At 46.6% G+C, this 23758-nt stretch overlaps 1 protein-coding gene across 3 annotated transcripts in view; it reads right to left on the minus strand.

The window, feature by feature from the left end:
• Positions 1-23758, minus strand: part of LOC144162553 (receptor-type tyrosine-protein phosphatase kappa-like) — a 616238-nt gene that overhangs the window by 469556 nt on the left and 122924 nt on the right. For 2 of the 3 annotated variants that reach the window (XM_077693141.1, XM_077693140.1), the window contains exons 12-14: positions 20950-21022; positions 19125-19231; positions 18429-18633 (exon numbers count right to left, since the gene is read on the minus strand). In XM_077693141.1, coding sequence (XP_077549267.1) covers positions 18429-18633; positions 19125-19231; positions 20950-21022 — 385 coding nt within the window. Of the gene's footprint in view, positions 1-10077; positions 10184-10298; positions 10339-11020; positions 11274-17299; positions 17397-18428; positions 18634-19124; positions 19232-20949; positions 21023-23758 lie in introns of all 3 variants that reach the window. The other variant, XM_077693142.1, reaches the window with a different exon arrangement.

The raw sequence follows: 23758 nt of genomic DNA on the forward strand, positions 1-23758 counted from the left end.
TCGTATGCTAGTCAATACCGTCTGTGTGTCTGTTTAGGAGTTTGCTCACGTTATGAATGAGCGCTGATTCTCTCGTTTTGCCTCACGGCGCAGACCATTTCCCATCGCCTTGCCGTATTGAACACAAGGATATTATCGAAGTGGTGTACTGACGAAGGAAACCCGCCTGCCTAAACTTCTCATTCTAGCACGGCCTCCTCTAATTGATATATTGATTGAAATAGTTTTATTGAGCTTAGATACTAGTGAAGGGCCGTGCAATGGACGGTAAGCCTAATGCTCCCGGTACACCACTTTCGTCTGAGGCCTCGGCTGCGCTCAACCCAACGAACAAAAATCTCCGGGCCTCGCAAAACGCAAGTGTACAGAGGAACCCTCGCATTTGCATGAGGGCCCGCGAGTTCGCATCGCCGATGATCTTGAAGCACATTGGTCCTCAGCGGTGATAATGCCAGAGGATGATAGCAACCCCAACCTGTGGGAAAAAGTTGTTCACCGTCGCAAGCGGCGCACCCGCCCTGTGCAAGCCCAAGAGCGTGTGGACATCGGGAGCCACGTCCTTACTATTCGACCCAAGGAACGATTTGACGTCAAGACCCTCAGCGCACAACTGCTGTACTAGTCTTTTGCTGCTTTATGTGAAAACCTCGACCTACAAAAGCACTTGACAATCAAGGTTAGGGAACAGGCTAACACGGTCATCGTACACACTTGTGATTCAGGACAGGCAGGTAAACTATTGCGCCTGAAGGCATTGCCCATACCCGGACGTGCCCTTCCACTTCCAGTCATGGTGAACCAGGCACCGGGACGTGGAAAGTGTGAAAATTCTAGCGGCGAGACCGATGGGCAAATGTGGCTCTGCCCTCATCACGTTTGAGTCTTCTCGACCTCCTCGTGTTATCATATATTAGGCAACACTCAGGAAAGTGATCCCCTCCAAGATTACATCCTTTGTGTGCTTCCGATGCCATGGTTCCGGGCTTAAACAGGACATATGCCCAAAAGCTGTAGCCGTCTGCCCCAAGTGTCGCACTGTTCACCCTGAAAGTCCAGATGAGTATCCCAACAAAGGAAAGCCCTTCTGCTCATAGTGCAATGAAGGAGGACACCTCGCCAAGGACCCAAAGTGTCCGAAACTAGAAGCTTTTAACCGGCAAACAAACACCACCAGCAAGGGTAGGTCCCGTATTCGCAACTCTGAATTGCGGTTCACAGCGAAGTCGCACCAAAGGACTGGCAAGAGTTCTTGCACATCATCCTCACTTTCCAGGTCGGCGTCGTTGAAATTAACTACTGACGTCTCACAGAATGGGACATACCCCTCTGCCGCTCGCAAAGCAACGATTTCACACACGCCTTCTAACACTATCACGCCGTGCCAAGATGAGACTGACCAGGCATTGCAGGAATTGGCACTACAAGAAACTCTAGCTGAGCGGGACTATGCGTCGACGATCAGGCACTTGCAAAAACAAATTTCGGAACTCCTGCAATCTCTTGAAACTGTAAAGTCCCAGTTTGCCAACCAAGCCAAGGAACGTAAAGAGCGCTGCTTGGTGCGGCAACGCAAAGAGGAACAACTGCGGAAAGAACGGGACCACATAGAGACGCATGACCGACTTCAGCCACGATCCCCTGGCAGTACCACCGCACTTTGCCAATCTGAAAATACTGGCAGAAAATTTAACTGTTTGGACAGCGTATCTAGTTATGCCAAAGAAGGAAGTGTTCATTCCACCATACACTTGGAGCAATATCTTGCACCCATGCAGTCAGCAATTAACAATACAGCAGCTCATGGCGCAACAACAGCACACAATGCAGAACTTCATGCAGCAGATACTTTATCGGTTGCTACAGCTCGCTTCAGCCACTCAAGCGTAGTCTAAATGAGCCGAAACCTCGACCTCAACAACACCTCTACCTCTAATCTTGCTTCAACTACTATGTGAAGATGTCCGGACGCCCTCCATTGGAACTGCCGCAGCCTGGGGACATGCGCCAATGAACTGAACCTGCTGTTTGGCCATATCGGGCACCCCGCTCTCCGCCTACTGCAAGAGACAAGGGGTACTCCACCGGGAATTAGAAGCTACGACGGTTACTTTCAACCTGCTATCGTGCACACCGCGAGACACGACAGTTCGGAAAGATTGGTTCAGGCACAAGCCACAGTGTTTGTTCGTCGTGACGTACCTCACACGCCACTGAACACAGCTGCATTTTGTACAGATTACCAGAAGGTGGTAGCAGTAAGATGCAAACTGACACCACGCAATACAATTCTAGCAATATCGGTGTATATACGTCCAGACACAAGTGTGCGCAGACGAGCAAATTTCGCGTGGCTACGGGATCTTCGTGCGCAATATCCGCGTGACGCCATACTCATGTGTGGGGACTTCAATGTCCAGCATCGTGACTGGGGATATGCTCGGGACTCCGTTCGTGGGCAGCGCCTTAGCGACGAAACTGAGGCTGCTGGCCTTGTACTGGCGAACGACACCACTTACCAAACTCGACATGGGCTTCACGCGGACCAGTAGGACACATCCCCTGGCTTAACGTGGAGCACACCTGGTCTTGTGCGTGAGTGGCGATGCGGGCTCGATATAATGGGTAGCGACCATTACCCAATTTTGTTGGAGCCTAATATTGCAAACGCAAAAAAGCATACGCGCCACACAAATGCTGTCATTTGAGACGAATTTCGCGCTAACTTTAGGCGTTAGGAAATGAACATGCCATTCCACGTAAGAATTTTGCGTGCAGCGGAAGATTCAACCCGGCATATCTCTGTCAACGAGAACCTGCCCCCGCCCGATCAACATCTACTGAACCTGTGAAATACTAGGCAGCAGCTGCACCATGCTTACCTCGCCGGTGGAAGGCGGTACGTGGACCTTCTCAAGGTACGCGACAAGACGGCGCAAGCTCGACGTTACGCAAAGCAATTTGCTCGCGAACGATGGCTCAACCACTGCGCCTCCTTCGGAGAAACAACGGGCCTTCAAAAGCTCTGGGAAACTTTCCGGCCATCAAAGGTGAGCGCAAACATGAAAACGCCGTTCAAGCAATACTTCTTAAGAAAAAGGCATCACCAGTGCAGAATTTGAGGATTTGGCTGCATCTACGTTTTTCCACCAGCCTCGTACACCACCGGTACTTCACCTATACCAAAAACGTACCCCAGCCTGCGATGACGGGGCAGAGTCCCCATTTACGCTACAAGAATTGCTTCACGCTTTGCAGTCCGTGAATGAGCGCAGTGCGCCTGGAAAGGATCGCATCACCTGGCAGATGCTCCGAAATTTAGACCACACTGGCAAGCAGCAATTACTCGATAACTTAAATTACGCTTGGATATCAGGTACCCTTCCGCCCGAATAGAAGCACTCCGTCATAATACCTATTCCGAAGCCTGGCAAGTCCCCAACACAGCTGAGCAACATGCGGCCAATTTCACTGACTTCGACCCTTTGCAAGCTTCTCGAGAGAATGGTTCTTACACGTCTCAATTACCACCTCGAGGAACAATGCGCTCATTTCCATCCTGCGCAAACGGGATTCCGACCAATCTTATGCACACACGATAGCCTCTACCTCCTGCGACGCCTGGCAAACAAGCGCTGCGGCCTGCGAACCGGCGTACCGAGCATCCTGCTCACCGTAGACCTTCGCAAAGCGTTTGACACAGTCTCTCACGAAGCCATTATTCAAGCACTGGAAGAAGCTCGTCCCGGCACACGAATCGTAAACATAGTAAAAGCATTCTTGCATGACCGCACATTCGAAATATGTAGCGGGCGTAGCCAACCACGTTACTACACAAATAGGGTAGGAGTGCCCCAAGGGGCAATCCTCTCACCTACCCGATTCAACCTAGTGATGAGATAGCTTGCAAACTGCCCTCACGGCCACGCTGCGGGCATTCGTTTTACTATGCACGCCGAGGATGTCACCATCTGGACTAACCCAGGGCAGCATGCCACAACAGAAGAAGCAGTAATTTCCGTTCAAACTGCCCTGGATGCTTTATTTGCTTACCTTCGACAGACTGGCATGCACCCATCGGCTGAGTAAACTCAGTACATTCTCCTAGGAGGGTCACAGGGAGTAAGAGACAAAGTGAGTTTGAAGCTCGGTGATCAACTAATCATCAGATCACCTACTCGCCACGTTCGCATTTTAGGCGTACCGTTTCACGAGAACGGGGGTGCCCACGCATGCCTTAAAGAGCTCGCGCTTACATGGATGAAGATTCTGCACCTCATTAAGAGGATTTCCCATCGCAGTGGGGGTGCGGGTACGAAGGTCGCCCGCATGTTAGTAGTAGCACTTCTAACTTCCCGCGCCTGCTACGGAGTGTAGTGTTTTGACCTCACTCAGGCTCAAACCAAACAACTAGAGGTGTTGCACCGAGCATCCATGCGTGTTATTACGGGCCTTCCTCGGCACGCGCGAGTAGAAGAGCTCCATCGTTTCTCTCGTCTTCCTGCAATAGCTGCGACTATCGAAGAGTGGAGGCGCAATCCCTCAAGTGTGTGCGTGTTGTCTTGTTTTCTCTTTCGGGGCTTGTCCTCTCGGAGGGAGCTTTTTGGACCTTTCTATTGACTTGTACGTGGGAGGGCGCTCCTTGCGCTGCGTTGCAAGGAGGAACGGCCCGACTTGGCTACCGTTCGGGGATTTTTTTGGAGCCGCTACCGCCGAAGGTGTCGGGAGCGCCACAGGTGGCACGGGCTCTGCGGCGGGGTTGGTGCCGATGCCGGACTCCCAGTGTATATCGCCTAGGCAGCCTCCACCAGAAGCAGGTAGGGTTAAGAAGCAGGAGGCGGAGGCCATTGGTCCCGATGGGGACTTTTGCCACCACAACCACTGCTGGCTCAGCAAGCGGTGTGGTGACGGGTTGGGCTGCAGGGAGGGCGGCGGCTGGAGAAAGTTCGAATCCTGGCATTGAGTCCCTGTCGAAACCAGACGCCGCTAAGCCCCCCGGCTAGCTGCGTCGAGATACTTTGCAATAGTCAAGGCACTCAGACTTTTTTCGAGCTAAGGGGAAGCAGATGTTTTCTTTTACTTTCTGGGTAATGATTTTTTTTCAAGCTTAAATTTCTCACAGGTCTTTCGGTAAGCTGCGTAAGAGCCAATGCAGTTTGGGCACTTCAAGTCATCGTATTGCAACTATCGGTAAGGTGGTCACATTGAGAGCATTCTGCACATGTTGGTTGCCCGCAGCAGTTGGAAGTTCCATGCTCAAACCATTGGCACTTATTAAACCAGCGCGGGTAAGGAAGGCATGTTTGGGCAATGCATCGAAGGAAGCCTGCATTGACATATAGAGGTAGAAGGCTGGGGTCAAACGTATGCTCTACGTGCTTGGTTTTGATGTCCTGATTGTCTCGGCGCGCCGTAATTCTCTTTAGTGCAATGAAAACCTGTTCAAGAGGCCCTCGTGGATGTCAGAGTCAGTTCCGTTGCTCAGGTCAGATTCGGATATGGGGAGTGGGGAGGGGGGGGAGGGAGTGAATTTGAATTTAAGGTTGTGGGAAACCCAGAGTCCTGGCGCTTTCCCCATTCCTCGCCGCCGGCCGCCGAGGTGAGGGGGGAAGGCTGCCTCTCCCCTCGGCGGCTGCGTCTCTCCCGCTGCGGCGCAGGCGTGGCGCAGCAGTGGCGTGGCGGTCGCTCTTCACGTGACGAGCTTGTCGGGAGTCCCAAAGAGCCGGTCTGGGGGAGCGGAACGAAACAAGGGTCTCTTGGGTTCGAGCAAGCGACGATGACATACGTGAGTACCGGAGGCCCGGCTTTCTCCTTTCTTTGTTTCTTTCTCCTTCCTCGCCGGAAGGCTGGGTCAGGACGAGCGAGGAATCGACCAAGTTATTGGTTTGGCCGTTTGGCCGTTCCGTTGTGTCTTGTGTGTTTTTTGCTTTTCTCTGCCGCTATGCCGGTCAGCGTTCCGTAGCGGAGTTCAGCCGAGCTAGCCTTGCGGCCGAGTCTCGAGGGCCGAGCTTGGTCGCCGTAAGAACCCTGGTCCCCACAAGGCGCCGATAACGCTTTTTTTAAGGAGCATTTTTATTGTTGTTCATTGTTTATGTGTGCAAGGATTTCTCCGGAGGTCAGTTTTTTTGCTTTATAGCGCTTCCCTACAACACTTTCAAAGCACTTCGCTATGAAAGAACACGGATTTATATGTCCCTGGCTTTCTATTGTCGTCGGTCTGCAGTGATCAAGAACCAGGGGAAGTTGTCCGGTATTTAGAACGACGGGGCAGGTAAAGGAGGAAAGTTCACTTCGGTGGGGCCCCTTTTGGGGGGCCGATCATAGGGTTTGGAAAATTTTGGGAAAAGCATACAGCATAGAAGAAAAAATCAGGGGACGGGGGTACTTCCTTTACTCGGTTAACTTTGATTCCAAGAAAGGTATCAGAAAGCTCCCTGCCTGGTAAACGGACAGGGAGCCCATCCGCCGGGGCTTGACCACGGCTCCGACGGTTACTGTTTGGTTTATACCCTTCACCTTAAAACTCCTGGCCACGGTATACGATAGAGCGTGAGTATGGGGGCTCAGGGTCCGCGCTTGTGTCCTTACCATCACCAAGATTACTCAAGGGGCCCTGGGCAGGGCTCTGACTACTTAGATACATTTCATCATTTTCTAACTCTCTTTCACAAGCATGTGCGTGAGCTTGTCATCCCATACCTTTATGCTTTTTCATTCTGATCTTAATGATGTACTGACATTTATGCTGTCACTTGGATGTGAAGTGGGAGCAACACAACAGTTTTTCGTTCTATCTTATTGCTTGTTATTTTCTTCCATCTTTTCATGTAAACATTCCTTTTATGCTGTTCATCTCAAGTAAAACCATGTTAGATTCACTCCGTTTTTATACGACTCACATTCTTCCCTCTGCATATTTCTCTTGCAAGTACATGTGCATTCTCAATACTCGTTCGCGTGCATTGCCATATTGCTAAGGGGCTGCAATTGGTATATATATATATATTGGTCGGGTTTCTTCTTCAATTGGCCAGTTCAGCGTAGAGCATAGTGAGGGAGACCATAGCGTGTTGTCCAATTTCTTACATATTATATTACCCAACAGTTTCGGAAGTGGAACTTCCTTCATCAGGGGTTCTGTTAGAATGACACAAAAAACTTCCGTACACCCGTGGAATACGCGGGATTCTTTTTCTTCTCACCCTCGTCAAGAAAGGAGAACCCTTGTGGAAAGTGAAGCAGAGAGACGTAGCAACAACATTTCGTAACTATACAGCCGTGGAAACGCACGTAGAGAGAGAGGGGATAAAAAAGAAAATAGACAGTGGCCAGTGGAAAGCAGCCCCAATCGCGGCGTTGACGGAGAGCAACAGGACGCATAAAGAACAACCGATGCATGTCCGCTCGAACAAGTGCGCGTGGAGTTGGGAGAGGAATAGTCAAAACATGTAAGCCCGTGCGGAAAAGCGCACAACGTTTATGGTAAAAAGAAGAAAAAGAATTACGAAAAGACGCTTGTCGAGCTACTCTTTGAGAGGGTTGTTAGACCTGAAGACGAATGCCACACTGCGCACAGTGGGCTTCGGAAAGCTATAGCGAACAAGGCGAACAGAGAAAACAAATGTGGAAGGAGGGGGCGGCAAAGGGGAGCACCGGGGCAGACATTCAGACGCGTACAGCACGCCGCAGAGCCGCAATGGCCCCTCCCCCACGTCCCGCGTCCCGGGAGGAGAAGGACATAGTATCCAAACGCCGCCCTGGGAGGGGGACGCGGCGGAGGCGCCATTGCGCCGAAACCTGGCTTCGCGTTATCACAGCCGACGGCGAGCCGCGCCGCTCCCAACCTCCCATTACTCTCAGAGCAGGCCGAAAAGACAGCGAACATAAGAATTACACACACAGACCAAAAAAGAAGAAAAACTGCGCACATGTTCTCAGACATTATCAGCAGGCATGGCCCGTGCCAGACAGTCTTCTCATTTAATGTAAACTTTTGAATGTGTTAGCCGACGACGCCTCTCAGTACTGCTAAAAAAGAAGGAAGGTGGCTTGATCTCATCAGGAATTTCAGGTATCAATTAAGATGGGAAGTCAGTTCAGTTAGTTCCTTTAGGCACGAAAGCCTTCGTGGGGTCTCGTTGATTTCACGTGTCAGTGATTGGAATTTGTAGATAAAAAAGGATCCCTTGTTTTCCCGATCAATGTTACTTTGAAATCCTGATTGGAGCAGCACGACCTTGATGTGTTCGAAGCTGTTGTGGGAAGTCTGAAGTGCCGTGAAACTGGTAGATTTGGCTCGGTGCCACGTCTGACTTGTGGTTCTTAAACCGTAAACGGAATGCTGTTACTGTTTGACCAATGTATTCCATGCTGAAGACATCGCACCGAAGTCTGTATACCACGTTGCTCGAGTCACAGTTGAAGTGTTCTTTTATGTTATGACAAAGTCAGAACAGCTGTTTTTTACCTTGTTGGTTGGCACAATGTGAGGACAAACCTTGCAGCGAGGCTTTCCACAGGGATGGCAACCCAGTGGTTTGTCTGGTGGGCCTGTCTTAGCCTTCACTATTAGGTCCCTAAGGTTTTTTTCTCAGCGGTACACGACTCTGGGTGGTCTTTCAAAATTTTTGCACAACCGATTGCTCTGTTTTATAATGTTGGAATGTTTGCTAAGTATGTTGATAACTCGGGGAGCCATTGCTGACTTGGTCAGTACAAGGTTGGTCTATGATACGCCATGAGTCCGTTGTAAGCTCGGCCTGATAGAGCTGCAGTGCGATCACGGCTTCGGGCTCTCTCTATTGAATCGTCAGGGACATTGCAGGGTAGTTCTGTTCCAGAAGGGTGATTTTGAGTTCTTGTGTATGCCTGTCAAAGTCAGAGCCGTTGGAGCATATTTTGCGGTATCTGTTGGCCTTAGAGTATGGAATGCTGGCCTTACAGCGCCGCGGATGGCTGCTATGAAAATGGAGGTATCTCTGCCGGTCCGTTGGCTTCCTCTATAGTGTTGTGGAAAAGCCGTTGTTGTGTACGGACAAGGTAACATCTAGGAAAATAATGACCTGCTCAGATATCTCATGGGTGAAACTGATTGAAGGGTGAACTGCATTAAAATTCTCAATAAAACTTGCGAGGCTTGTTTGTCTGGAGCTCCACACAAAAAATATACCGTCTAGAAATCTTCGGTAATATAATAGTTTGACAGAGCAGAGCTCCGGAAAGGCGATTTCCAACGACGCCACGAAAATATTTGCATAATTTAAGGCCATTTTGGTCTCTTGGCTATTCCATTAAGTTGAAAGTAATGCCTTTTGTGAAATTCGAATTTATTGTGATTCAATACTAGGCCGAGAAGGGCATTTATATATATATATATATATATATATATATATATATATATATATATATATATATATGTGTGTGTGTGGGTGTGTGTGTCTCCCTGTGTATATGTATATGGAAGTGTGTAATTTGTGTTCGGTGTGACCAATGCTATTTTCGATTTTCAGTGTGATGTGCACTTCTTGCGTCGCCTGTTCAGGTTTGTTCTTTTTTCTCGTGCACAAGCAAACAGGCCCTCCGGTGGTTCCTGGTCACACTAATATACAAATATTATATTGTTGTTATCATTTTTTTATTATGAAACTGTTTCCTGTGATTGGTTTGTCTTATCAATTGTCTCTATACCCTTTCTGTTGTTTTGTTGTATTACTGTCAAATTTTGTTGCTCTGCTTGTAGTGCTGTCTTTACAGCAAGCAGAGCCACGAAGGCGTCTTTATTTCCTTTTTAAACTGTACCCTCCTTTTACTCCACCTGTGTTTTATTTATGTCATTTTCACTACTTGAATTAGTGTGTGTCTTGTGGCTTGTTTGTTTCTTGCAATATTTTTCTTGTATTTTGTTTTTATGTAACTATCTGTGCGCCACCACTCAGGCCTTTTGCTGTTCCTGCGCACGTAACTAAACATGCCTGATGGATTGATTGAGTGATTAATTTATTAATAATAATATAATTATTCAATGTTTGTGTAACACTCAACGTTAAAACACGTTATTAAGCTAAGGAATGTCGAACTCACCGGCGATAGTAGTATGTTGCAGAAACGGCCATGATGATCAGACATAGAACCACCGCTATCACTCCTATGATGGCGCCAACTCCCGCTGCGCCGCCGCTGCTATTCACTGCATAGAGCGTGAAGGTGGAGTTTGTTGCATTCGTAACGTCCATCACACCGGCTTTGCATAAGTGAAAAAAAAAAGAAATGAGTTGCGCCTTCACGGTAGCATATTCACTTACCTACCACCGGAGCTGAAACGCGGTACCCGTACAGCACATCCTGCGAAACGAACACAACCAATGAATTTGACAAATTTGCCCTCCACTACAATGCCGACAGGTCTACGAAAAAGTGGAAAGCACCGGCTTGTGCCCGTAATGATATTCAGAGTAGATACTCGAATTAAGTCCAACTTATGATGAACTTAGAACTCATTGCCTCCACTTCAAACTACAGGGTGAATTTTTCGCGCAGGGCAATTATTCAGAACATGAAATACGATGATTTGTGATAAGTGCGAGCGCACGCAAACAAATGTTCTTTTGCGATTCACTTATCGTCCTGCTCCCGAGGAAGGAATATCATCCTGTAATAATGTTGTACTGCCAACTTTTCCGCCCCACCTTCTGATGACGTACGCGATGGGGTTTGTGGTTCTGTACGTACGCGAAGCTACGAGTGAGTGAATCCACACATTCACTTAAGATGAGGAGTAACTTGGATCCAGTCCCCAATTTTTTTTCTGCGGAGCCATTTGCCAGGAGCCGGCGGGTAAAAAAAAATTGATCCCCACTTAATCAGCTACCTGACATGTCTCCCGTTTACAGTAGGTTGGACCATGATGTGGATATCAAATTGGATGCAGTGGCCTATGTTCTAAGGAACGTACAAGCAGACACTAATAATGTGGACGCTAGAAATATACACCGTGCTCCATCATACAATGTCGGTAGGCACTCACCCCCGAATAGTTACTCTCGGCGACCAGTGCGAACCGGTACGGCGTTGGGTCCGTGAGGGGCGGATTTTCGAAGTCTCCCATCACGCTACCTCCGCCAACTAGAAAATTGATGGGGCGTTTGTCCAGTTGGTTGGGGGCAAAGTGAGCGGCCACGTAGTACCCCAGCCGCTGCTCTTGGGCACTGCTGAAGTTGACGAGCTTGGGTGGTTCATCGATGCTCGCACCTTCTCGTACCACCAGCAGGAAGTAACCACTGCTCGATTGTTAGAGATCAGAAAAAAAAACAATGCTCTGCTATTACCCGTTTTGCTTCGTTCATTGAGTCGCCTTTATGATCGCTGCTATTCTTTGTGAAGGCAATTGTAGACGCCGCGCATGTGTATTGCAACACGATACAATCGCACTGAGGGCCCAGAAAAAAAAACCGCCAGGTCTTTTGCTAAACGTGTGCCTCACACGCAAGTGTTCCCAAACATAATTAGAGAATGATCTCGTGCATTTACGTAAAACTCTTGTTCCGGAAACTGCCCGACTGTATTGGTATGCAGTTAAAAGAGTCCCCTTTTATAGAAAAAGCTTCCTGCACAACGGTATTGGCGGTTATTAGGCCAGTAAGACACATATTTTGAGATGTTCACAAATCCTTGTTTCAAATACTTATGACAGCACCTGTACGATTGAAACCCTAGTTGCTGATGACGCTCAGATACATCATGTACGGGACACTTTTTTGAACAAATCAACTGGGGACTAGATTACCTGAGAAAAGCAACGCTTTAGAGCCCTTATTCAGACGTGTGATTAGAGAAAGACATAGCTGCGTGAGCACGGTATGAAATACAGAAATGGTTTCCGTATCAAAGCTGCACCGAGGCTTTAAAGTGCGCCGTAGTAGAACGCTATGCACTAAGATAAGCCACCCGGGAATATTTAGCATGACACAAGGTCCCGTCAAACGCGTTTTTGTCGCCACTCCAAACGAACACCGAAGGACTACAGTCTGAAATAAACATGTAAACCATAACGAGAAGGAAAGACAGCGTAAAATTTATGATGGTGCCTTGGTAATAAGAATAACAAAACAATAATATTAAGGAAATATTTTGAATGGGCTCCAAATCAGGTGGAATCGATAGGTTAAAACTTTTTTTTGTCAGTTGTAAAAGCTCTGTAGGGTTATTTTCATGAATACATCAACGAGTCTCGTGAGCACAGGAACGGCTTTGCTGTCCAGTGAGTTTTAACGTGCGCGTTACTTCTCTTTCCACAAATTTTGCATCATGCAGAAACTTCAGGTTACGCAGTTTATGTCAATGTGTGTCTGCAATATATCGACTTCTGTGCCGAATCCCATTTTTTATCTTACTGACTCTAGTTAACACTCACTTCTACCAGTAATGCGCGCTTAATTATGTCGCTGATAGGCGTATCCAGACTTCACCGGTTTAATAGATGGAGACCTGCTCATGCCGCGACCGTTTCTAGTGGAGGACATTGACTCAATTATTAGCTGGGAAGGAACAACTATCGCCATCATACCGGGTTAAAATTAATCCTAACTTAGCCAGCTTCGCTTGGTTCACTGTGCTTCCTATGACTGCTGGCACAAACCACTCCTACCGCATGCATCACTACATGTCAAACTTACCTATTAGGTCGGTATTAGGAACATACCGAACTGAACATTGTGAAGATATGTCTGCAAGAAATGTACAAAATGTCCCTCCAGGTCGGAACAAACATAGGTTTTTGCCCAATAAGTGTTCATATCGGTACTTTCTGGTAAAAAACTAGCAGGCGCCTATACAGGCAGTAGGTTATTTGGAACTTAACCTACATTTTTTTACCTGCATTGTGCATGCCGGCATACTTTCGTGTCATTACAAGGTCAAGTGAAGTGATAGAATACTTTCGAGCGTTCGGCAAGATTGCACAAACGGTTTTACCTTACATACGGTTACCGTGAGTCGTAATGTCTTCTACCAAACCGGACAGTCCCGAATGCCTGAAATTTGTTTTGGGCTTATATTTTCGCCGTTGGCGGCTACTAGACTATGCATCTTCCCTTTCTTCATAAGATTCCTGAATACAGAAGCTGACACCTTGCTCCGACCCTTCGCGCTCCGCACAGTAACGGTTTCGCAGGAAAGGCGCTGCGCCGGCAATGTTTCTTCCGGAGCGGTATCAAAACTATACTTTAAGTGACGCCTCTAGCTGGTAAACGCGAGTTTAAGCTTTTATTTTGATAAAAAGTTTCGCGAACGCAAATAATGGTGCCAACAGGCATCGAATGTCAACCGAGCGTGAGGAAACAGCAGGGACAGTAAGCCACAGTCAAGCAGGCGACAAATGCGAGAATCCCTAAGCTGACGTCACAGAGACGCTCTCCGCAGCGCCGCCCGCGGTCGCGTTCACCGCCAGTCGGTACTTCCTGCCGCAGCGTTCTTCTAGTCAGAGTTTGCCGTTGCTGGGGTGAACCAGTTCTACTCTTTTGCAGTCACGTTCACCTGTTACGCGATATGACGTCAGTGTGCACGCATTAGGCTTACCCGCTTTCCTCCGCTGGCAACATGCCGATGTATCACCGTGGCCACGGCCTCGGTTGCCACTCACAGACCCGTACTTGATCCTCAAACGAACTTTAATGTACGGAATTTAATTTTGAATTGATTCACTTTACTGAAAACTTTCTACATACGCAATTTGGCACAAATGTTGTAATGTTTCTAAGCTTCTTTGCTCTTTACGACAACAGCGATTTTCTGTGCCAGACACCACCAATTTTTCAACTTTATATATAAAGCGCTGAGTTTGCTCGCATTAAAACCATGTCGCCCAAACTGGTGGCGCTGATTGGTGAGCGGGCCTGAGGAATGCACCCTCGCCTGATTTCGTGGCTCTCAGTGTCAGCACTTGTGCATTTTTGTAGAGAATAAAGCAGTAGAACTTGATAAGGGGTGGAAAGAGGTATGTCGAAAAGTCGACCGGTACTTATAGGCCTACATGTCCCGTGCGATACATGAAGGCCTACGAATGTCCACTGTGTTTCTTAACGTTCATTTTGGCTCATGCAATCATTAAAACTTTCTAGAATTTGGCATCTCGTCAAAGAGCGTTCTTTTTGTATGAAGATCCGTCAGTTCTCGAGCACCCTTTGATAGGAAGAGCCTCACGACCTTGTAAACAGGGAGCTGTGCAAGCAGGCCGTTTTGTATAACTCGGTCATTTTCACTTACGTGTTTTTTGCCTGCGAAAGCGCCACGGAAATGCAAACTTCTTCAACGGCTGAGACCTCAACAAAGCACCATCGTGTACAACGGTATGAACGGCTCACTGAAAGTACGGCGGCGAACAAAAGTCTTCATTTAGACATGCAGTCACGTGCGGCGCAGGTCGGTCCACGCTGTATCGGTAACCGTGAAGCCGACGAAAAACCAAAAAAAAGCAGCGCAATAACAATAGAAGGGCTGGCAAGCTCGCAGAGCTACTGAAAAGTAGACAAGGAAACACCGGCGTCAACACCGGCCGGTGCAGCGGCGTCGGTGGAGCTAAGATAAGCTAGACAAGCAACATATACCTGACGTGCTCGGCTGTTGGAGCGAAGAGCCCCTAACATTATGTAGGGACGTTGGCCGAGCCTGGGTGGGTCACTGATTCAGAGTGGCCTCTTGCGGGAAGAAAGGTAAGTGGGAAAAGAATGGCGCAGCGCGTACATTGGTTCGTAGCCAGGAAGCGGAGGTAGCGTTCCCTAAAGATACTTTTAAAATGAACTGGTTCAGGTGATTGCAAATATGTTCGGATGAGAGTAGATCACCCAAGAATGCTACCGGAGCTATACGTTAGTGAAAAAATGAATGTGCTGCACTGCTTGCACCAGCTCAGCCAGTACAAGTACAAAAATGCCTGCAGTGTACGCTTGGTAGTGCTAGTATCATAAGCTCTAAGAGACGGGGAGGATGATTTTCCTTATCTTCGGCCTGCCCTTGATCACGGATGTTTATCATTTCTACTTTTATTCAAAAATACTTAGTTCCGGTGGTCTCTTAGATGTAGAGCGTGACATTGCCTGCTTCTAGACGTGGACTTTACAGCGACCTTCTAACGTCGCATCGGGGTAGATCTTTCTCCTTCTTCGCGTGATACGAAGCTAGAGAATGAGAAAAGGGCACGGGATGCAAATTGGTGACTTCAGAGAGTATAGTTTGTTGTGACGATGGCGTTAATTGTCTCGGAGAGTCACTGGGACCAGGCAGACAACTTTCCGAGAACAAAGTGAGTTTCTGCTCACCTCAACGCTAGTTATTACTCTCACGACGAATTTTCAGACCAAAAAGACGGACAGGCTCAATTGACCATGAAGTGGACGTGGCCGTAAGGGCGAATGTGTGCATAACCGCAACCGTAACAACACTAAAGCTAGTCTGTTGCTAGAGGCGCTTGCATTGTACCAGTCGGAAATGCTGTTTCTGCAATGTCGGGGAAAATTGCAAACTGCTTTTGCTCAGAAAATGGAGGATTTAAGCATTTGCCGCAAACCTAATGCCAGAGCGTCACTCAAGGAAAGCCAGTCTCTGTCGGGAATCTGCTGTGAGTGTTTCCGCAGGTGAGCGTGCTCTCAGGTGCCTCTCTTCAACGCCAGAAGGTAAAGCGGAAGCTTTTATGAATCGTTAAAGTTGTACCCTATTCACCTGCTTGCAAACACAGATAAAATTGGAGTACATAAGAAGTAAGTGGGCTTTGAAATACTTAAAGATTAATCATGTGGTGTTCTACGTCCACAAAAAGGGAAAGCTGTGAAGTAACCAATTTTGCTCCCTATAGTTTCACCACCCAATAGAAATGATGTAATCGATGACGAGGTAAATTGGGTTCGCAGAAAATGCTAGAACTTCATTTTGTCGAGTTGGTGCGTCCAATAAAAGGGGCTCATTGTCGCTAAGAAGTAAAACAGTTCGCCAGTTGATTTCTGAGAAACTGCCTTCCTTACGTAGCTGGAAACTGGTCGTTGTAGGAGTTGTATGAGTTTATTATACGTACTTTCTTCGCCAGACTAAAAGGAGGATAGGTAAGACAACATATATAACGTATTAAACCGGTGACCAAAACAGGCTCGTTTCAAGAAATCATCGTTCCCTATGGCTAATCGCTCGTGGAATCATTTGGCGGCTGATTCTTGGGAAAGCCCAAATGCTGAGTCCTTTCAAGCATTTTTTAACAGAAACACCTTTCCCGTGCGTTCGGTCTTCCCTTGCGTCAATTTAATCTTGTAGCTCAAATTGGGCTTGCTCATAAGTCTGTGCAGTGTTTGTGGACACATTTTCGTACCTTTTTTTTATCTCTGGGTCAGTTACTTGCATTTTGTTTCTGGATGAACTAAATTTTTGTCTTCATTATCTCGGTAGATTGTTTTTGTAGCGCTACAGTTTCTCTTATTGGTCCTTCTATTGATTCCCGCAGTTTTTCACGTGGACACAATTATGTACTTTTCTGTTGGTTTGTAGGTGTTTGCTCTTAATTCTCATCCGTACGAAACTCCTGACTTAGCGTTTAAATATTCAAATTAAACTAGCGTGGTGGCACGAAACAAACACACAAATGAATGAAAATAAAAAAATAAATTAAAGCAAAAGAAAAAAATGTCTTCTTTTAAAACATTGAAAAACAATTCATTCTTGCCAGGAGGAACCTCTTCAACGCTGGGGCAGCGGTTGGTAATTGAGAATATCGGGAATGAGCGCTCAACGCATCGCCAAGAATGGCAAATACTAATAGAAGCAGAACATATAGGCACTTCAAGGTGCACATGTCAAACTGCTGCTGTTCGTAGCTTTCACTAGTGGCTTCCTGCATCAAACGTCAAAGAAAATGACGTTATTTATAATATTTTTATATAAAGTGCATTTGTGATGTTTCATTACACTGTTTTGATTTCGATGTATCGCTTTAATCTTTTTAACTCTTTTAGAAGGGGTCTCCTTTCATGTGCCTTCCCAGCTGAAACAATGTAGTGCTTTTTGTTTTTGCGTCCCCAAGGATCAATCCCATTTTTCAGATTTTCTTATATAAGCTGTTTTTATTGTTGATTTTTTGCGTCTAAGCTTCACGTATTTGTTTACGTTGTACTTTCGTGAACTAATAGTTTTCTGGCCTTAAGCCTGCTCTTGGGCGCAATAAACGGTATCATTATTATGGTTATTGCATCTGGGAAGGTTCCTTGATAGACTGAATATTTTCAATAAACAAATATGAATTGATTAATTTCGATGGAGGAATACGTACGTTATGGGCCCTCCAACGGAGTCAACTGCCGTCAGAACAATGCTGACCGTGTTGTTGATGTTCTTCGTCACACTGGGTACCATCTGAACTACTGGCGCTGCAACAAAGGAAAACGATCCTCATTGCATTTTTCGCACTTTAAATTTACCAGCCTGTATTACAATATGGTGGGTCAGATAACCGTAAAGATACACTCGTGAACTCACGAGAAATTCTGCGTTGATTATGAACTAGGGGCCCTGCCCGGTGTACAATATGGCAGAAACATTCTTAGGTGATTCCCCAGAAGCATGTTCGTCCGTCTTTGGAAATGCGTGACACGATGTGCTTTCCAATGACGTTTTTAATACAAGTCTCTTTGGATCTTTATTCGAAGCCTTGGGCGCAATGCCCCCATGACGTCCAAAGTAAATATGCCTAGAAGTTGATGTGTGGAGGAATTCCATAGAAAGAGTAATTACGCATTATCTGACACTACCCACGAGGAAGCTTCTAGACAATTTTTTGCACTAATAACTTCTCGCTAATAAATTGACAATGAAATAAGTTTGCCATATACCCGACATATAGGTCAGGTACACCCTTTCGTTTGCAGTTTATCAGTATAAAGTTTTCCACATCAGACAGGAATACCAGTCCACTCTTCTGATATCAAGATAACAAAAGATGGCAGCGATGCCCGTGATTCTCTGTAACCTCAACCTGAATTCCCATCAGGGCCGGCACAGTGGGGGCGGGGATTTTTATGCACGCATTTTATCCGCATTAAGCTCCAACGCTTTCACCAGCCAAACAAGACAGGTCGAATGGCGACACTAAGTCAGTTACGAGACTTTATCACACTTAAAATTGCTCACAAAATTGCTGGTCGGTATAGAAAAATATATCGGTGAAGTCACCAATTCCTTTTTCTGACTTTAGATCTATTCGAACGTTTAAAGCTGACTCCTGCACTGAAAGCTGTTTTTTTTTCATTTTTCCTGCTACAAATAAACCCGCAAATACGTTTCCTAGCCAATACTTCTGCAGCAAGTTTTTTTAAATAAAAAAGGCACGGCCGGCTTTGTTGCTGATGCCTTTGTTACGGGCTGCAGGGGTGGCTTTGTTACAACGACAAGGGGCAACCTACCTGACGCTTTGGTGCTAAAGTTGCCACATGAGGCCTCACCGAAGCCAGCGGACGTACTGGCTTTGATGCAGACCTCATAGGTGGACCCTGGAAACAGATCTTGGAGATCAAACTCTGTGCTTTCGGTAGCGTCCAGTGTGGTGGGGTTTGGTTTCCACGATTCGGTCAGCTTAGCATTGAACGTGTGAGCTATCCGTAAGTGCACCTGGATGTCAGGAATAGAAAGACCAAAAACAGTTGTTCTAACGTCGCACTGCTAAGGAATCTTCGGAGTTCACCTTTCTCATATGTATAGGCCGATATATTTGTATATATATTTATATAGATATATATATTTATATGTATATATATATATAAATATATATATATATTTATATATATATATATATATATATATATAGTATGTATGTATGTATAAAACAGGCTTTCTGGCAACTGCTGCGGTAAAAGAGCAAAGGGGCTGAAAAAAAGTGCAAGTCATTAATGTGTTAAGAACCGTGATAGTCATTCAAGAGGCCACGCCCCTGATTCTGCTTATCGATTTGAAGCTGCCTTTTTTGTTGAATAATTCGCTAACTTCAAGAGAGTTCTAACACGATGGTGTGCCATGGGCACTTCTTTGCTCTGGTATCCATATAGTCCTTTGTTTCAAGTTCCCTACTTCCAGGCGATCCGAACTCATCAAGAAAGGTTTACCTTGTATTGCAGCAGCTTTCCATTTCTTCGCATTGGGGGCTGCCACTCAATCTTAAGGCTGTCTTCTGTCTTCCCCGAAGACGTTAAGTTGACAGGAGGACCAGGAGCTTTTAGGAAGAATCACGTAGGAATCACTTTATCTAGCACCATTCAGAACGCGATTACAAAATAAGAAAGACACAACAGTTTTTTACAGGCTTTTGAACCCCGAAAAAACCCAAGTGTGAACTGCGTTTTGAGAGCTGCTTTCATCTGTTAATCTCAGTTTAAGCCCTCGTGGAGAATCATTTTAAAAAGCATCAGTACTATTGCCAATAAAAATGGACAAAGCTCACACTAACACGTAAGACTTGAAGGTAGCGAAGCTTTACGCAACCTTCACGACCATCACGAAGGTTTAAGTCGACAATTGCAGCCGATCTACTTCTTCTTCGCTGCCGCAATGAACTTTACTTCATCAGTGCGTGCTTCTTTCATTGTTTTGGAAGAGATAATCATCGGACATCACCTTAAAGGGGCGTACGCTATGACGTGTCTTTCTCGTTCTGAGCAAGTGTTGCCACGATTAACACGAACACTACAGTTCCTTTATGTGGCCAGTTTCGGCCACGTCTCCCTGAGTGGGTATGCTTGGCTTTAAAAACGTGCGCCGGGGACGCAGGGCGGTCACCGCGAGGCACGTGCACACGCGCTCTAGGCATCTTTTTGGTTTTGTTAACTGCCGCGCATTCGCCGCGAGGCCCGCACTCACGTGCGCGTGCTCGGTAATTTCTCTGGTATTTTTAACTGCGGACTGGAAAAAGTACATTTGCTAAACAGCTTCACTGTTAAAATACTTTGGCGCATAAGCAGCATGGTTTTGAAGCCATCAAACCATTTCGAACCTTTTTAAACTTCCTTAGACAGGGGCAGCTGTAGAACTAGGGGAGTAGATGCAGACGCTACAGGTTTAGAAGCTGCGCTATACCAGGTAATCAGGGAGAAAGAACTGAGAGACTAAAGCACTGGGGCACAAGCGCCGCGCACGCTATTAATTCTAGCGTGGCATTCCAATTGCCGCCATATGTATGGTTCTCATTGCTAAATATCGTGTTTGGCTTTGTCACATATAGCACTGCAATAAAAGCGCCATAATTTTCAAATACCCTTCGATAGAAATGAAATAAACTTTTTTGACTTGCTGATGTTGGATTTTCCTAAAATAAAGGCCTAGTGTTCCCTCAAACGGTATTCAGAGAAACCGTTTTATTCCCTCTCGGTTTGCGCTTCAAATGAAACTATTATTAAGAATGCAGACCTTCGCTTATTTTTGTGCTTTCATTATGCAAACCAAGCAAGGCTGAATAACCGCGTTTCTGTCGACAGCCTGAAATTTGTGGCTGTAAAGGAAATGTGCAAGTATTTGTGTAAAAAAAAACAATACAATGATAATGTACCCTCAGAACGATTTGACATTACAACATGTTCGTCGACAGATTAATCTGGCTTTTCCATCAGTCTCATCAAAAAAGCTGCGCGGCGTAGGCCAATAAATTCTCGGTATTAGTACCGCACGTCGATAAGACGCCACATTTGCCTCAAGGCAAACTCTTCTTAGGACGTTATCTCTGCGAAACTGAAATGTTGGGGTGTTTTCAAGAAATGAGTGACTTTCTTTTTCTGCATGGTAACTCCGTGGTATGAAATACAGTTAGTTATCAAAAAGGTTGTTCTTAAAGGCAGAGTGGAGACACGTAATAACATTGATAACCTCACAAAGTTTTTTAACTATGCTCCACTGCAGCGTACTAAGACGGCGTAAGTATGCTTTTTAAGCAAGACTTACGCATTTCCTTCGTTTCGAATTGCCGCTCCTTTGAATACGGGGAGTAGCCTGTTCCGTCGTTCTGGGCCCGAACCTGTTGGGTTAATAAAAAAAGCACTTTTGAAGACATTACGTGCCTAAGTGTTGGAAAAGTTCAACCTGAAAAACAAGAGATATCCCACACAACGGGCGCTTTTCATCAAACATTTTTTATATGTCCGCATTCTGAACACACGTAATTTGGTGGTTCCACACGGTAGATATAAAGGCAAACGGTGTTTAAAGAAAACTTCATTGTGAAGCTAAAATACTTAACTACCTTTGTAATAGTCGTTGTCAGGAAGTTACAATTGTTGAAGTGAGTTCGTAGGTGACTATCTCCTGTGACTATGACACACAAGACGAATGGTGTGTTGCTTATTAAGTTCGATCCTTGCCCCTGACTGAAAATTTACTCGTCCTGTCACACTGTTCAGGAAAAGTAGGGGTCTGTTTATGCTGATGTGGGATCATTATTTTGAACAGCGGTTGTACGAAAGCAAGACGTTGGTTTTAGGATGAAACATTTCACGAGCAGGTAAACGTCTAACAATTTTAAAAGCGAAGCTTGTTTTGGTCGATGATTTCATGGGATGAGAGGTGGTAACGCGGATGCAGCGACGTAGAGAGGGCATAGCTTAGCGAGGGAACAACAAGCGCCAAGCACACGTGCAGCGTAGTGGGACAGGTGCAACATAGTGGGTAGAGGGGAGCGGGCGCAAAGGGCAGGTAGGCGGATCCAAGGCGCGGGTGAGAGCCCGCGCAAAGGCCAGGTTGGCGGAGTCAACGAGAGGAGGAGAGCAATCAGATAATGGGAGAGCGAGATCCCAAAAGATGGTTCCGAAGAGGTCGCATATATAGACGACCGCGGTTGGCGTTGCACTCTTGAATGTTTGGAAAATTGCGCGCTCTCCGTAAGAAGAAGCCCGTCGGCAGTGCCAGCGAGAATTGCCGCACGAACGGGAATCCAGGTGCTGGCGTCAAGATGTTCAATAAAGCCTTGCCATTCGGGAACGCCAGGCAGCCGTGCTGTTTACATCAGCGTTCCCGAGGTTAAAGGGACACTGAAGTGATATGTAAACATTGCGGGATTACTTGCGCAAATTGTAGTCCGGAGTCCCCAGGCCATGTTTCGACCACTCTGGGCGCGTTTACGCGATTTTATTTAGTATAAAAATTAATTCGAAAATGCTGTCCTCCTCTCTTTACGCTCGCCCATTTTCTGTGGCGTTTTCGTGTGACGTCAGGAGGTGCCGAGCTCGCAATTGGCTGCGATACTGCACGGCTCGCCGGCCTTCAGACAGAGTCAGTCGGCCCAGCGTTTCGTCCGCCGGCTGCCGACGGGTCGTCGCAATTCGTTCGCTCAGTTGAAACGAAGCCAGGACACGTTTGTGAATGGTAGAATCTGCCTTTCTTTACTTGGTTAGTTTGTACACTGTATCCAGCTCCAAGTCAAGGTCGCTTCACACAAGCGCTGCACAAGGGCACATGCGACGCTTCGCTGACTGGTATGCCAGTAGGAAAATATAAGGCCTCTTGAAGGCGTGAGAAGAGTCAGCGAAGTCAATATAGGTACTAAGGAAATAAAATCAACTGATATTTTTACCGTACAGCGTAAAACTAGGGTGCGGGAAGCACTTTTTTTGCGCTGGGCGAACAAGCACAGCGGTCAGCATCACGACTACGCATCTGCTAACGCTTTTCCGTCTACGAAATGCAATTGCTAGACGTGAGCTATTGTGGAAACTCGGGCGACGCTTACTGCACGAGCGCAATACAACAAATAGTCACCTAAGCTGCTTGAAATGTCAAAACTAAAGAAAAGTGTAAACTGGTTGTACAATATATACCCTATATTAGCAACGCCAGCTGAGCCCGCTCCGTGGCCGAGCGGTCTGGGTTGCTAGGTATGCCACCGTAACTATTTTGCAAGTCACGAGTTCGAATCCCCGCGGGTACGTGCTTTTTTTTTTGTAAGTTAACTTTTTCGTTTTCCGCCGACGTTTTCTATATTAAGTTCACCTTTTTTTGGGCCGCAACGTTCATGGCTCCACGAACTAGTTCACAAAACGCGCGCAGGCTGGCACTGGCGCGCTAGCGAGTTCTCGTTGGCGTGCTGTTGTCATAAGCACCGACTGCTTGCAGGCAGTGGCCACAGGCCAGAATGAACAGACCCTTGGCCTGGTGCGAACACGCTTTTTACGACACAGGCATGAGGGAGGCAAGCTCCAAATATGGGGGAAAAGCGCATGACATTTGGGCGTCTGCGGGTACGCAGAGGGCGTTCATGCAGTGCGTAGGTTTCGGCTAGTGAATGCTACGATTCCAATCCGTCCTAGGAGGCTTATCTTTATGCATTTTTACAGCTGACAACATGGCACAAGCATGGTACGATGATTACTGAGTTATTGAGAATGCCCATCCAACAACGCCAACGGTTGTGTTTTACAGAACCGAAACCGAAGCCGAAACTTGTTTGGTGTCTCACCTTGGGCATCGTCCAATCACGGTGCCCGCTCCTCCTAACGTCACAGCTTTAGTTGGTGCGGCCGCCGCAAACCGCGCATGGTAGTTTTTCTTCTTTCGCGCTTTGTAAAATAATTACCGATTTGTCAACCGAATAAACGATGAAAAGTGTGCTAATTTGAGCCAGTCTACGCAGTGCAAGCAAAAACGGGAGCTTGACAAATTCACTTCAGTGTCCCTTTAAGTCAGTGAAGCTGTGGTAATTTTTTTATGTTGAAGCGAAATTTCTGCATGGTTTGTGAACTGTTGTATCCCGGCGTCCCCT

This window comes from Haemaphysalis longicornis, unplaced genomic scaffold (assembly GCF_048455015.1).
Source record: "Haemaphysalis longicornis isolate Haplotype H1 unplaced genomic scaffold, Haemaphysalis longicornis Haplotype H1 scaffold_12, whole genome shotgun sequence".
NCBI classification, from domain to species: Eukaryota; Metazoa; Arthropoda; class Arachnida; order Ixodida; family Ixodidae; genus Haemaphysalis; species Haemaphysalis longicornis.